Source organism: Plectropomus leopardus, chromosome 12 (assembly GCF_026936395.1).
Source record: "Plectropomus leopardus strain MGB_pleo_1.0 chromosome 12, ASM2693639v1, whole genome shotgun sequence".
NCBI lineage: Eukaryota > Metazoa > Chordata > Actinopteri > Perciformes > Serranidae > Plectropomus > Plectropomus leopardus.
In genome coordinates, this window is record NC_142187.1 from 19,446,621 (window position 1) to 19,462,484 (window position 15,864).

The 15,864-nt window shown below is 39.5% G+C and overlaps 1 protein-coding gene across 9 annotated transcripts in view; it reads right to left on the reverse strand.

Annotated features, from left to right (window-relative positions):
* kcnab1b (potassium voltage-gated channel subfamily A regulatory beta subunit 1b) overlaps positions 1–15,864 on the reverse strand; it is a 58,091-nt gene that overhangs the window by 18,207 nt on the left and 24,020 nt on the right. For all 9 annotated transcript variants that reach the window (XM_042498077.2, XM_088085407.1, XM_042498076.2 and 6 more), the window contains 5 exons: positions 8,687–8,730; positions 4,309–4,346; positions 3,479–3,558; positions 2,954–2,998; positions 580–624 (listed from right to left, as the gene is read on the reverse strand). In XM_042498077.2, the coding sequence (XP_042354011.1) occupies positions 580–624; positions 2,954–2,998; positions 3,479–3,558; positions 4,309–4,346; positions 8,687–8,730 (252 nt within the window). The remainder of the gene's footprint in view (positions 1–579; positions 625–2,953; positions 2,999–3,478; positions 3,559–4,308; positions 4,347–8,686; positions 8,731–15,864) is intronic.

The following is a 15,864-nucleotide window of genomic DNA, read 5'->3' on the forward strand; positions in this document are numbered from 1 at the left end:
TGACGGGCTCTCGGGCAGTCTCACAGCTCGCTCAGCAGGGGGTTAAGTAGTTATTCTTTAAATCCATCCGGTGTGGAGACTGACATAGTACCATGACAAAAGTCTGTGAGGATGGGCTTAAATTAAATTTACACAATTGTAAAAGGGCCCTCAAGAACAACTCAAGAGGAGCAGAAGAATGTGGATATACTTGAGGAGCTTGAGTATAAGCCTGAAGACTTTAAGAAACAGAGGGGATGTGACTAATGCAGATTGAGAGCAGAATACTCCAGCATGACAGAAGAAGCAGATATGACTCTTGGCAGTTTGGCAAAGAAGCTGAGGAAGGGTATGAAGGGAAGCAGGAGGGGGTGAGAACATGGCCATGTTGAAATCTATGTGTGTGTGTCACTCATTTTTCCAGTGTGTCCTCCACGTCTGTGCGCCTGTGGGTTTTCCAAAATGTTGGATGCAATGTCACGCTCTGTGGCTATTTTAATGTGCAGCCTGTTGTTGGTGAGATAGCTCGAACATCTGAGGAGGAAACCGCACATGCTGGATACCATACACACACTTGGGTTTGCACATGTGCACACTTACTTTCCTCCCCAGTAAAGCTTTGTGGTGATCACCAGACTGGATCTCCTGAGGGAAGACAGACAGACACATCAAAAGGCCATAAAAAAAGGACTTTAAAAAGCTGTGAGCATGTCCATGCCTGCATGTGTGCATGGAACGAATCACAAGCGTTCAACAGTGACCTTTTCATCTTGCAGTTTGAAATGGCAGACGGGCCACACTTTATCAAACATGTAACTTATCTAGCACGAGAAACCGCAGAGGGACTCTTTTCTGTGAACTCTAACAAGATAGGCCCCTCACTATAAAATCTCCATGCTTGAGTGATCAATAATTTAAAGGGATCCACAGTTGAGGTGAGGGTATGCAGGCAGAAAGCTGCCATGAGTTGTTGAGAAGGGCGACAGACATAACTGAGTCTTATCACTGCAGCGTGGCAGTGCATGCAGTATAGATATGCGAAACTGATATTTTTCGGTGGTGCAGATACAAGCTCACACTCACCAGCTTCTGCTTGCTATTCAGCTTTGAGCCACAGACATCATGAGCAAATTTTCTGTTTTTACTAGGTTACATTTAGATGGAGAGATTTTCGTTAAATTAGCGCTTATAAACATTGACATGAGAAATGTGAGAAGGATGCACCCTCTGCAACATTCACCACCTCAGTTCACCACGTGCAATGCTTGGAAGCAGACATACATAAACGTATTCAGCACAAGCACCAGACACCACATGGCCGAAATTGCTGCTATTTTTCATGGTTTGGGCTCAGGCCAATCGTGTTGGTAAATGGAAAGTTTTATGCTATAGCATGCAATAATATATGACGCTAGTGGTTTCTCAACCTCTGGTCACAAACCCCTAAGGGATCCTAACATAAATCTAGGGGATCACGAGAGAATTGAAGGAATGAGAAAGAAAACATAACTCTTAAACTGAGAATACACTTTACGATTTGCGGCAATTTTAGAAATGTTATTCAATTCCAACTCCCGCTGTGCGAGTAAATCGACTGCAACGTAAAGCCAAAGCTCACGATTTATGTGCTCACACTATACAGCCTGATCATCAAGCCATAACCTGAGTGCTCACACTGTGCGTGTAAAATAGACAACATAACGGTCTGTCTGCCCCAATGGACCGTTCTGTCTATTGGGGCAGGTAGAGAGGTAGAAGTGTGTTTGCTAGCGGAGGCACAGTTCACATAGCGTAGAGCACAGGTGTCCAAACTTCTTTTAAATGGAGGCCAGATTTGATCATTTGAAAATTCCTATGGGACACCTGCTACTCACATTATATGGGTTTTTCAAAAAATCACATACAAATGACACAAATGCAACTGTTTTATCTTTAAGTGCAAAAGTATTCAACTACAACACTGCTCCTGAAAGTGGTGGCCCTCGCTGTTGACTTTATGCATCCAAACGTCTGATTGCCGGTTGTAAGCAGTAGATCTGGCTATGATTGGTCCTCGCTGCCCCCATACACTAAATGGCAAACAACACCAAACAAGACTGAAATTTTGACTCTAAAACGAGTCAAAAATTGGGTCAGAAATGGTCAAATCGTTAATTTTCAGCCGTAGCGGCATTGCTAAATAGATGGCGGGTGGGTCTGTTGGTTGGTCAACCACTTCGGCCCAGACTGTAATATCTCAAGAACTATTAGATAAACTGGCTAAAAATCAGTTCAGACATTTGTGGTCCCTGGGGGGTGAATCCTAAACACTTTCCTCTAGCACCACCAGAAGGTTGACATTTTGAATTTTTATTTAAATGTCTCAACAAATATCGGATTGACTGGATGGACAGAAATTTGGCTTCTAGAGGATTTAACAACTTTTATCCCATCGTCAGTTCAGAATTTCAGCTTATCCAATACTTTGGTTACCTGGTTTGGTTAAGCAAAGGTTCACAGAGATTGCTTCCTTTAAAATTCCAGCCAGACAAATTCCAGACAATCATGTTAGAAATAGCCTGCTTCCACCTCTGTGGCAACAGTTTCCTGAAAGCCCTTTGCTGTTCCAACATTACAATGCCACCATGTATAAAATAAGATCCTTAACAAAATGATTTTCTTGGTTGAAGAACTTGACAGGCTTGCAGAAAGTCTTGACCTCAACCCCATGTAACACCTTTGGGAAAAACTGGAACACCAACAGTGAGCCAGGCTTTATAATCCAACATCAGTGCCTGACCTTAATGCTCTTGTCGCTGAATTGGAGCAAATCCCTGCAGCCTCAGACGAGCGGATGCATTTTTTAAAGTAAGAAGCTAACATAAAGGTACATATTTTGTTGGCCCGTCCACATATTTTTCACAATGTAGTGTATACTCACATCTAAAAACCTATTCATAGAACACATTTGAAATCTTAAGAGACAGCACTTTACCTCCAGCACTTTTTCTTGATGATGTTTCCAAGGATTATCTCTGCTCTGAAGAAAAAAAATGCACAAGGAGGAGATGATGAGATTAAAGCTCAGGCTGCCATTTCTCTAAGAGCATGTAAGCGTGACTGTTATCTGCCACACATCTATAGCATGAATGCATGATTAAAGATCAGCAGGAGTACAAGATAAATGCCTGTATTGTGTGCCTGTATTTTGCCTGCGTCCTTGAAATTAATATTCATCCGCATACAGCCATAACCCTTTCCCGCATTATTCAGCGAGACAATGTCCAGGCCTATAAAGTTAGATTGAGCTGCGAACATAAAGGGGAGCCTCCAGTGATGAATAAGATTATGTAAATCACTTTGGAGTCGGGCTACTTTTCGTTTTTTGCCTCCTCAGGTGAGTAATTCCTGGTCTGGAGCTAAACCTTGTTAAGATCTTGTGTCTTGTGGGGAAAAAAGCTGACAAGGCCAGAAAATTGCTCTGTGAGTGTGAGATAGATAACAAATCAGAGACACTCACTTCCCCCCGGAGTAGACCTCAGCCGTGTCGAACAGGTTGACCCCGCTCTCATAGGCGATAGTCATCAGCTGCTCTGCCACCTGACAAAGACAAGAAAAGTTGCATGGACTCCAGTGTGGTTTAATGTCGTACTATAAATATTACCCAAAATTACACTTCAAAAAAGATGGGTCGGGAAAATTCCCCGAAGAAGCGCAAGGAGAGTAAATCTCTTTTCCACTGAGATAATCATCACCAGGAAAACTGTACCGCATGCTTGTTGATTAAAGTTGTTTACTGCTCAATATATTTCCCAGACTATATTGACCTAGTTCTTGTGCCTGCAGTTTGTCCTGTGCCATACAAGGGAAGGCCAATTTTGTCATGATGACTTTCTTTTTCTGCGCTCTGCTCCTGTTTTGTTTTGGCGACTTTGTTTGTGTCTGTGTGTGTCACTTATTCCCAGTGGTCATCGGGCAGTGATGAGCTGTCTCCAATTCAGTGGCTTCCCCCCTTCAAGGCCAGATCAAGGCACTGGAAGAGGTCCTTCGCTTAATAACTTGTGACAGGAAGCAATACGACCTAACGTCTTGGCCTTGAGACAGCCAACAGGGACTTCACAGTCTGTTGTGATGTTGGGGAATTGATACTGGGAATATAACTGTGTTCTACTCACACTCACACCATTTTACATCCAGTTACACTAAGTTGCTCCCATTGGGGCTACAAATTGGGTCTTGTTGACTGACACAACTGCTCACTGGCTGTATTTGCAGGGTCAGAAATAATGAAAGCCAACATCTGCTCATGAGCTGTGACAAGTGAATGTTGAATCCGACATGACATCTTACCTCATCAGAGATTTGACCTCCAAATGTTACCCATGTGCCTGTTGAAAGAAACATCAAAGTCAAAATCTTGCAGCAAACATCAACCATACAAGATCTTTTACATGTAAAACCACACTTGCAATTACTGTGTTTTGCATTAATTTATACTCTGACATTTTGGCATGGACACATGACAAAACACCCCTATCCTAAAGCCATCACAGCCAAATGTCAGAGATGAAAAATGTTCCCTGCCATATGAGCTTCCTGTGAGAAAGCTACTATGCGCAGAATTTTACTGTGATAACACCAAGAACATGGCATAGCACCTGTAGGTATTTTGTGCTGGGTCCTGTGAGGGAATTCCTGCATGTGAGTACACGAATAAATTAGCAGAAAAAAATGTTGGCACTGTTTTTTTCTGCAAACCAGGGATACATTACATTTGCATGTTATTATGGAACGAATATATTAAAACTTTGCTGTGGTTAATATGTGGGTAGGTTTAGGCACTAAAACCACATGGTTATGGTTAGGAAGAGATCATGCTATTGCCTAAAATGCCAGGTTTTTGGGGCACAATCATCACTGGAAAAGCCATGTCTAGGTAAAAATCAACTGTTCTTTGTAGCTCAACCCCCACTTGAAAAAGAGTGACAGGTTTCTTAAAAACACACATTTTTTGCCTTAAAAGTTGCTGGAAAAAACAGCAATGACTTATCATGACTAACTTTGTTAGTGGTTGTCCTCGAACAGTGGTCAACAGCTTGGCAGGTGTCTCGCCTAGGTGATACACTATCCACTTTCCCCTTTCACCTCCAGATAATGACACCCTATGATAAAGTCATTTTACATACTACTATTATTTTGGAAATGTTGACATATGTTGTTGTTGTTGTTTATTAGAAACTCAATGACAAAACAGCTACATTACATATATAAAAGTTCTAAATATTCCTCATTTTACATATTGGCTAAATCCAAATCAAACACTTTCAAACATATTTAAAACATATCATTACAATTTTAGACCTGAAATCGAAAATATTTCAGAGCAAATAACTTGATGTATTTATATATTTGTCAAAATTTGTCTTGTTTCCAGAAGTGTTTTTGTCTTTTTGGTGACTTTTTAACATCTTGAGGTTTAAATAACCTTACTCTAGCTCATTAACAGATTTGTTCTATTGAGGAATGAGAAGTACCCCTGCTAAATATAATAAAATAAATAAGCATGCACAGACTGCTCTGATGTACTGTATTCTCGCCTATAAATATCAGCGATCCCAGCCTCTGTTCTCCCTTCAAACAGTATAGGCTGAACACAATTTTGTAAGATTTTTTATATTCTCTTCCAAATCTTGTGTTGCCTGATCCTGTCACATGCTGCTTGTTGTCATTTCCCACTAATAAGAAATAATGCACAAGCTGGTGATATATGATCTGTAGCCAACTGCACCAGAAGTGTAGCAACATATCAGATCCACTCTATCAAGAAGAGGAATGGGAGGATACACTGTATTTCTACAGTAAACAAATGAAAGTTTGTCCTCTACAGCTCTCTGATGACAGGTAGCTACTTGGGTCAGTTTTCATATTTTATTCTTTATTTCCTCATTTTCCTCTACATATTTTAAAAGCTTATTTTCATCCTTTATTTCTGTCACCAAAAAAGGGTGGAGCAAACAAATAGCCAACACCTGCCATTTGTCAAAAGCTAAAAGAGGCTTGATAAGTAATAGCCATGTTGAAGCTATCAATAAACTCCCCTGTATCAGGGTTCAGATTAAGTCACAGGTCATGGGACAGGTCTTTTTACAGTTGCAACACACAAGGGGACTGCACATATGACCATGCATACACACATGGAGAATGCAATGATGTGCTGCATTATTAAACTTTCTTCAGAAATAAGCAGCTTCAGCCCCTGATGTTCTTCCAAACAGCATGCACAGGGTGAGAATTTTGAAATTCTTTTTATATTCTTGTTGCCTGATCCTGTCACATGCTGCTTGTCGTCATCTCTCACTAATGGGAAATAATGCAGGAGCTGGTGTTAAATCTGTAGCCAACTGCACCAGAAGTCAGAGCAGAATGGTGTAGGCCCAGCCTTATTGTGGTCAATTAAAGGTTGTTTTCTTGTAAATTATCTGCTTTATCATTATTATCATTTATGCATTATAATAACAGCTACACAATTTAAGAGGAATATTTTGACATTTTAGTAAATTGCTTGATTGGTACCACAATTAATTCAAAACAGTTAGATAATTTGATCGAAAGTATTATTATTAGGGCTGGGTATCTTTAAAATTACAATACCAGAACCAATACCAGTACTTTTAAAGTGATACCAATTCCAAAAGAGTATTTCATTTGATACCCATAATGTGAATAGAGTGGCGTGTATACCCTAAAACTTAAATTAATAGCCTCTGCTTTTATTTGCTACAATCATTAGAGACAGAAAGAGACAGAGAGTGAAAATAAAGCATCTTCAAGGACTCTGAAAAGTGCTTTTTAAGTCTAATGTATAATAATAATAATAATAATAATAATAATAATAATGATAATAATAATAATGATAATAATATGTGTATATATATATATATATATATATATATATATATATATATATATATATATATATACAAATATATATATATTTATTATGGTTTTATTATTTTTTATTTTTTTTTTATTATGGTATTTATTATGGTTTATTATGGTAACTTTATCCTCTTAAAACAACCCAACTGGCCTCCAACGTTCCTAGACGTTGATATTTTGTTGAATTTGGCTTGTGACATCTAAGACTTGAAGCTGCTCTTGAGTGTGAGCTTCACATCGGGGAAAAGTGTGGGAGTCCACCTCTAACACACACAAACAGTGAAAGGGTTAACTGTTTGCATCTTACTGATTGTCATCATCGGGTAATGACAGAGTCGAGCCATTTTGGTGTTGGTATGACTTTGCTGGGACAGTTTATTGGCATGGTATTGGATGTTAGCTGCTGCTGCAAATGTATATCTTGTGCTTATTGGGCAGATGTTGATCTGACTGCTTTTCTGGAAGATAGCAGCTCTGGAGATGGTTGAAATACAAAGTCTGCTGATCCAACAAGGAGCTGGGACGGTCTGGGTTCAGACCTCCAGCACAAAAAGGATTGAATGCAGGTATCGTTTCACTGAAGATGTTTTGATACTACTTGGTATCAAGGTGTTTTGGTTAGTACCTTAAATGTATCTAATACCAACACCCAGTCCTAATTACTATATTAAAATTTCTGCAGATATTGCAATGATATTGTTGCTTAATTTTTTTAGCCACAATAATGTAGTGAAAATCTGATATCATGCAAGTCCTACCTCAGACTGAGTAAGACACCATTCTCCCATTTCCAGTCTTTGTGCAAAGCGAAGCTAACTGCTATCTGTAGCTCCTTATTTAGAGCGCATATGTGAATCAATCTTAACATCTAAGTCTCAAGAAAGCAATTAAGCATCAAGCTATTCCTTTAAAAGTCAATTATGCAGTTGACACGATAAAACACACCCACACAGATTCAAATACTGAAGCAACCTGTTTTGATCTCCACAGTGAAATTCTCTTTTTCTTTGAACTCCTCCACTGAAAACTAGCACAGGGAGGGATCAATGTTTTGCCATAAGGCACAACCACATAGCCGAGGCTTGTCAATATTGAGGTTCGAAACTAATTATATTAATTAAGTTGAAGGATTACAACCTCTTCGCTATTCCTCCCTTCTGCTAGATGTGCCAGGGCTGAATCTTAAAAAAAAAAAAAAACACTGCACGGATGAATAACTCATTCACAGATTTTCCATCATTCAGTGCTGAGCCTGGGCAGCACTGCATCAGCCCTTTGCTTTGTCAAGTTATTTTGTCTTCAGCAACACAACCTCATCAAGAAACACACACGCTCTGCAACACAGTGAATACACACACGCGCATATAAAGATATGGCCGGCACACACACAAACACATTTACTAAATTAATCAGTCCTATCAAGATGAATGAGAGTGCTTACCCTCCGGTCTGCATTGGATATGTGTGATAATTGAGCAACTTGTTTGCTGAAACCAGTGCTATTGATTAAATATTAACAGGGAAAATATTAACCCTCTGCAAACAGCTTTGTGTTGACTCTCATGACTCTCCATACGTATGAAAGATGCATGAGGTTTAGAATCAGGGTGAAATAACATAATGTAATTCAAAACACTAAACCCTTTTGCTTAACTCTTCGGCTGGCTCTACATAGTCTGCGCGCACACACACACACACACACACACACACACACGTGCAGATGAGTTTGCACTTGGATGCTTATGAAATCATTACACATTTGTCTCTAATGCTAATTAAATGTACTCACCAAGCCCCAGACAGGAGACACGCAACCCAGATTTCCCCAGGTTCCTATGAAAAAAAACGCACCATGATTAGAAAAAAAGTGTTGTTTGGGCTCAAGATGTCATCAGTCAAATATGATTGCAATTACTGTGGTGCTGTATTTCGCTCTGGGCACACAAAGATTTTCTGCCTGAACAAAGCCAAAAATCTATTTTGTTTTCACATCATAATTCGTGAGACCGAAACAAAAAGACAGCAATTTTGCTATTGTGGAGCTTACAATATAGTGGGAAAAAATCAATTGTACTTGCAGTATGCAGGGTTTAAACAAGTATTTAACTGATGAGAAGATGGTCTTTTCATAAAACTAGGCTGTCTGTGCAGTAGAAAGACACAAATACTTCTGACATTGATTGGTACGACATGACCAGAGAAAACAGAGAAAAGGGCTATGGCATTCACTCTTGTTCAAGATGTAAAACATCTACAACTACCACATTGCACTGCGCCACACTTTTTCGGTCATTCTGACTCCTATATCGTAGGCAACTGGACTCAACTCAAGCAAGTCCAGTTGGCTGGAATATAGCACTTAGAACTTCATCACGTAGACTTAAATTAGGAACAAGACATCTGTAAATCAGTGGATGCATTGTTTTGTTCAACTTGGTTGTACAACATTTCTAAAGTCCAGAAGAGTCAAAAGATAAAATATTTTTTTAATCTCTTTCAAGTTAGCAGAGCGCTAAACCATAAGTAGCCCGCTTGGCCAGCAGAAGTCTTTAGTGCAACTGCTTTGTGGGCCCAAAGCAGGCCTTGCAATACTGTATCCAGTTCTCTTTTCCCACAGGAAACAATATGGCGGTCTGCTGATAATAAATAATGTCATTTTACAGTTAAACAGTGCACTAAAATATGTTTCTGAAGACATTTTAGGCGAGAAAAAGGCAATACAGTAACATCATTTTGGTTTAAATTCATGGGTAGAGAAAGTCTCTCTCTTGATCCATGTCAATACTCTGTGTCCGTGGTGGCCGGCATACGAAAGTTCGAACAACAGTCCAAGAGTTCAAGAGCAAAAATTCACGAGGACATCAGCAGGTATATCTGGGTGCTGATAATATGGAGGGAAATTTATCACAGTTCATTAACACATACTACCCACATTGTTATAATAAAGCCAGTTGAACATCGGTAAAGTATCCTTTCAGTAATAACAATCTTGGTAGCTCCTCATGTTTGATTGAAAGCAGAATCACTGAATGTGAAGGTCACCTTTGTCCCACCTGCAGTCATGAATAAGGATTAAAAGATTACACATAGGAGGACAGTTGATTTATTTCATCAATATGGGTCCTGCCCTCTCAGGTAGGCCCTCTAAAGACCCTGAAAAATATTCTACTCATCACCCCAAAAAAATCCAATAACTGTTTGTAAAGTAGTGCTGAGAAGTTTGGTACACTACTTTCTGACAGCCGTTGCTCTTTGTTTCTCAGCCCTTCATCCCTCAGTCAATTACCTTTTGTTTTACTCCGAGCCTTCTACATCCTTTTGCAGCAGGGAGCACTTCAGTCCTCCGGCTTTTTACTGTTATTGTCTTACACACAAAATGACGACCGGGCTTGCTCTCAAGCACTGAGGTTGTATCCTACCAGCATTTCTCAAGATAACACCTCACACTCTCTTTCTTTCTCTCTACCATTAACTGTGCAACGGTGCACCTCATGACATATGTCTCTTCCATAACAGTTAATTTACATCCAGCTGATCTGCAGCAATGTATTACAGTGCTTCTGGCTCTCATTATCACAATAGGAGATAAACTAAGAAGTTCTTGCCACCCTCGACTCAGCGTCTCAGCGCTCCACTTCACATCTAGTTTTACAATCTGTGCCGCATCATGTCCAACTGAGAGGGGAATTCATTCAAGTATTTGACGACTTAACACCAGCGATAACAGTCAGAGAAGATTGTTCTCCCTCCGGCCACCAGGTGTCTTGCCGCAGAGTGATGTATGCGGACTATGTAGGTGAAAAAAAACTGCGTCAAGGTGTTGCACTGCGATCTGATAGTGGAAGCAATCCTGAAGCGAAACGCTGTGAAATTGAGACACATTCGTTTGACAGCATTATCGAGGCCACATGCACACGCACAGCCACCATCACAAGCGACACACTTGATCTTGAGAGGAGAATATGTCCAAATACTTATTTCTTGACACAGAAACAACCTCCAATTATGGTCCTGGGATTGTGCCTTCTGCTTGGTTTCGCAGACATTTACTCATTACAGCAAATGATGCCGCAAAAAATGCCAGCAGTGGTTTTCTCGTGCCTGGCAACTAATGGCCTGTGCTCGTGGAGCTGAAGGCAGACTAATCCGAGCCCGTGCTATGTAACCGTGCCCTCAGCCAATTCAATTAGGTGTTCAACATGGGGAAGCATCAGTCATCGTGCCAGTAGATCAGCCGAGCTGCCAAGATAAAGAAGGAAAACATATAAAGGAAAGCGCTACATATAAACACTTTATTCAGTGCATTTATGGGTTCTTTGATGTATTGTGTAACTAAGGCACCAACGTTAACATGACAGGAGACGGATCTCTCCACAGTCACAAATCGTAGGATGCGTTCTTGTCTCTGATACGGTGGAGGAGTTTGGATATTGTATCCCCCGTCTCTCTGATGTATTATAGAGTGGGAGCTCTGATCCATGAAAGTGTGGGGGAGGGGCTGTACTGTAGGTTAGATGTGTGATGTGTGTGTTTTATGAAAGGTTATCGAGGACAAACCGCACTGATGATGAGGGATGTTCATGTCTGCATTTATTGCGAGTTGCTCTAAATAAAGCATCTGCTTAAAGGGTAATTTCGGTATTTAAAAACCTGAACCCTATTTTCTCATTTGTTTTGTCTACGTGACTAATGGAGACAACAATTTTTGAAATTGGTCCGGTATTGATCGGACTGCCTGGAACAGCGTCTCGGCGCGCTGAAAAAGGCTGCAAGGTTAATGGGGAAGTGCACTGCCAATTTTCACCCATTAAAAGTGCTTGTTTTTGCCACTCCCAGACTCAGATTACAATAAAAGTGTCTGACAATATGAAAAGGATCCCTACAGAGATAGACATTTTTTTAACAAGCAAGATCCTTTTTATTTAACCCTTTGAAACCTGGACCAACATCACTTTTCTTGTTCTGTGTTCAGACATCCTTCACAAGTATTTAAACATTTGAACCCTGAGAAAATTTGTTTGACTTATTTCAAAGACATGAAAAACGCAATGACGAGCTTGCCAAGAAATGCAAATGAAATTACAAGAGCAAGAGAGAAAAATGTCCAGAAACCAATATTTTAATTATTATAATTTTCTGTAAAAAAAAGAAAAAAGAAAAAAAAAAAAATATATATATGTATATATTAAATTCTGTTACAGAATTATTATCATTTTTACCAGGTCATTTCCCCATTGACTTTTTTTTGTAATTTTTCTTTTTTTTTATTTCACTATCTTGCTGTCTTTTTGTTTGCTGATTTTCAGGTTATTTTATTGCACCTTCACTATTTTTCCCCTTAAGTTTCTCATTACCCTCTTCTTGTGTTTTTGAAAGAAATCAAGTGAATTTGCTCAGGTTTAAGGGAATCAGCCCAAAATGTGTTAAAGCCAAGGCCACCAGACTCCATTTAAATAAACAGTAATATTATCATTATAAAACACACTTCATTTTGACTTGACTGAAAAAAACAACCTATCAAAAACAGAATTGGTTCTTTTTTTCCACTGTCCCAACAATTAACAACTCCGCTTTGGTTTAAATTAATTCATCCAGTTTAATGTGAAAATATGTTGGCTCTATACATAAAATTACTGTTTATTTAAATTAAGTCTGGTGGGTTTGGCGATGGTGATTTCAAGCTGTTTCTTTTCCACAAAAAGGATCTTAGTCTCTAACAAAAAGGTCTGTCTCTGTAAGGATCCTTTCCAAAACATTGTGTGACACTTAAAATAACAATCTCAGACCGTGAGAGGCAAAAATAAACACTTTTATAGGATGTTAACTGACATTGCACAAATGCCCTACATGGTTACATTGCAGCCTGTTCTGCTGCCGGCGGCTGCTGCGCTCTCACTCAATACTGGACCAGTTTAAAAAAGCCTTTTTTTCCACATTTGTCACTTACACACAAAAATATGGAAAAAATACCAAAGTTACCCTTTAATGCCTGGAACAGCTGTAAATTGTTTTACATTTGTCTTGGTTATTGATTGGTGCTGTTTTCATGTTTACAGTGGCACATTGAAGCCAATTATTTCCACAATTAACAAGCTTGCAAAATGTTTCCATTTCTAAATAAAGCAAGCTGTCCTTGGACAATTACTAACTTTGTTTTTGGAGATCTTCCATGAGCTATATTTGCAATGTTTTGTGATGCTTTAAATGCATACAGGATGTCTTAATGATAGGAGAGGAACAGATCTGACGTTCAGCTGGCGGAGAAGCCACCTCGCTGCAGTATCATTGTCCCCAGTGAAGCCGCAGCATCGGCCATACCTGATTATTACCCACACGGCGGACTGTAGCGCATTAATAGATCTGTCCAGGTCTGGGAAGTGGGCGCCAGCAGAGGAAGGATGCTAAGGGAGCTAATGATTCAGGGGATTACAGTGTGTCAGAAAATGAATAACTTTGTTTAGAGAAAATTGGTACTTTGTGCATGTGGGAGAGAAAATTAGGGCTGCTAGGATGCAGAGGCACAAGTTCTTTGTATACTGTATTGTAAATGGTTAAATAAACATGCTAAGCAAAGAACAACTTGTCTATACAAACCTGCACATAAACAACTTTGCAAGCCAGTGACTGTGGCTCAGTCCCTCATGCTTGGATGGTGCCCAAAAGAAGCCTTGAAGTAAAATGACAAATGAGTCATTTGAAGACGCCCCCTCACACAAACCTGTCACCGCTTATGAACATCCTGCGAGCTGCTACTGTATGTAGCTTGTTCTATTCTTAGTGGAGCCCCGGTTGAAAAAAAAAAAAAAAATCAAATGAACATCTGGCTGCTTTTATTGCATTTAAATCTTTGGAGGAATGACCTCTTATTGTGGGAGGAGGGTTTTTTTGTTTCCTGCGAAAGCACTTATATGGTTCTCATGCCACACAATTTCTCATGATTTATTTCCTGATATTGGACTGCTCAAATCGATATTTGTCAGCTAACACTTTTGTCAAGGTTGTGAGTAAACAGATAAAACTCCTCACTCGCTGGGGATTAATGTAAACCAAGCAAACCCACACAAGCCAACCTTGATGGGCGGAGGGATTAGACGACGCCCACCGCTCTCCTGATGGCAACCATAATGTTGTTAACAAAATAATTCAGTGCAGGAAAGATAGGCGGGTCATATTCTAAATATATGAAAGCCAGGGCCTGTGTGGGTGGGAAGAATGTAAGGAAGTGAAATCAAGCACTTTGAAGGGGAAAAAAATGAATAGATTAAGTATGAAAGAAAAGCTTCAGCAGAGTTGCTAGGGGGAAAAAAAATCACTGATGAAGCCTACAGGCCTCATAGTTCACCAATGTCAGAAGAAGGGAAAGGGATGGAGAGTGCTATAAAGAGAGACAGAAAACCAAGAGACACTCACAACAGACTGAGGCTTGCAGAGTTGCAAGTCCAAGCCCCAAGTCTAAGCAGATCAAACGCCCTCTACAGATAGAGCATTCTATATGACACAGAATGGGAAATCGGAAATGACAGCCGGCTCCCTACAGGGCCCTGCACAATGTGCGTGTTTGTATGGTGTGTGTGTGTTTGTGTGTGTGCAATAAAGAGCTAGAGCCTGGACACGACTTTGTTTTTCCACAGGGCCAAAGTCGACATTGTTTCAACTTTTTATGCAGTGTACACACGCATACACACTGTTAAGTGCAAAGGCTATTCAAAACACTTGGACATTTGTTTTTTCCAAACCGATGGGAAAAGAGTCTTACACAGGATAACTGTATTTTTGGCAGAGACACATGATTGAAGCTGGTGGCCTGTGGGTTGATCGTGTATTGAAAAACATGTGGGCAGATCTGAAGTGGTTGATTCAGAATGTTGTGGAGAGCTTAGCAATGTGGAGGGGGGAGAAATCATGTCACGGTAACTGGAAAACCTTCATACAGTACTGACAGAAAGTATGTCACGGTATTTTTTTTAGGTTTAGTTTCTGTTCACTGGCATGCATGGAAATGAAGAAGCCAAACTGAAACATTTTCAAGTGCATTGTCAAGGATCTTAGAAATGAATCTAGAGGAAATCAGATGAAATAGTTGCTTTGTAGTGTTAATCTAACACTGCATAGCAATTATGATATTACAAAATTCTATGATTTGATTATGATAATGGAAAACAAATGATGAATTTTGATACAGAATCTTGCCAAGCTTTAATTTGTGATGCGAAAAGGCTTTCTGTTGCTCTCGCAGCATTTCTGTAAGGTCAGTTTCTGTCGTCAGTGACATTTGACGAACTTACAATAATAATAGAGATGAAGACATCTCTGATAGATTTTACGGGTAATGTTTATCTGATAATCATGTGTATCTGTCTGTTCACAGCTAATCTAGCAAACCACTCAACCAATCTCATAACAACCTCATATTTTGTGTGCACAATTGTGACTGTATGCACTTAATATTGTGCAATGACTTGAGCCAAAAATGCACTATAAAACTGCTACTGCCATTTTTTTTATTGATATAAGACACACTTTGTGTTATCATTTATGCTTACAGTTATTTGTCACCGTTTCATCTCGTCATTATTTGTGGGTTTTTGTGTTTTTGTCTTGTCTTAATGTTCTAACTTAGCTTTCATTGAATGTTTTATTACATTTGTGCACAGCTGTCAGCCTGAGGGTAACCAAACATAACTTTGTTGTACATCTACAGTGACAAATAAAGTATCTCATGTCTCAAGGACCTTTTGTTTTTGCGGTGAGTCACAGTTCTTAGAAACCTGTTTTATTGACTTTTTTTAATATCGTCATGGACAGCTGACTCCTCACTCCTCTTAACTGGCTGATGGAGGGATTTTCCCAGAAATCAGCACGGCAAAAAATATCAAGCCTTTAACAGTCTGTTCATTGTGGGTTAAAAAAAACTGACATCCATGGAAAAGTTTGGTTTCATTTTAAATCAGAGCGTGTGCAGATTAT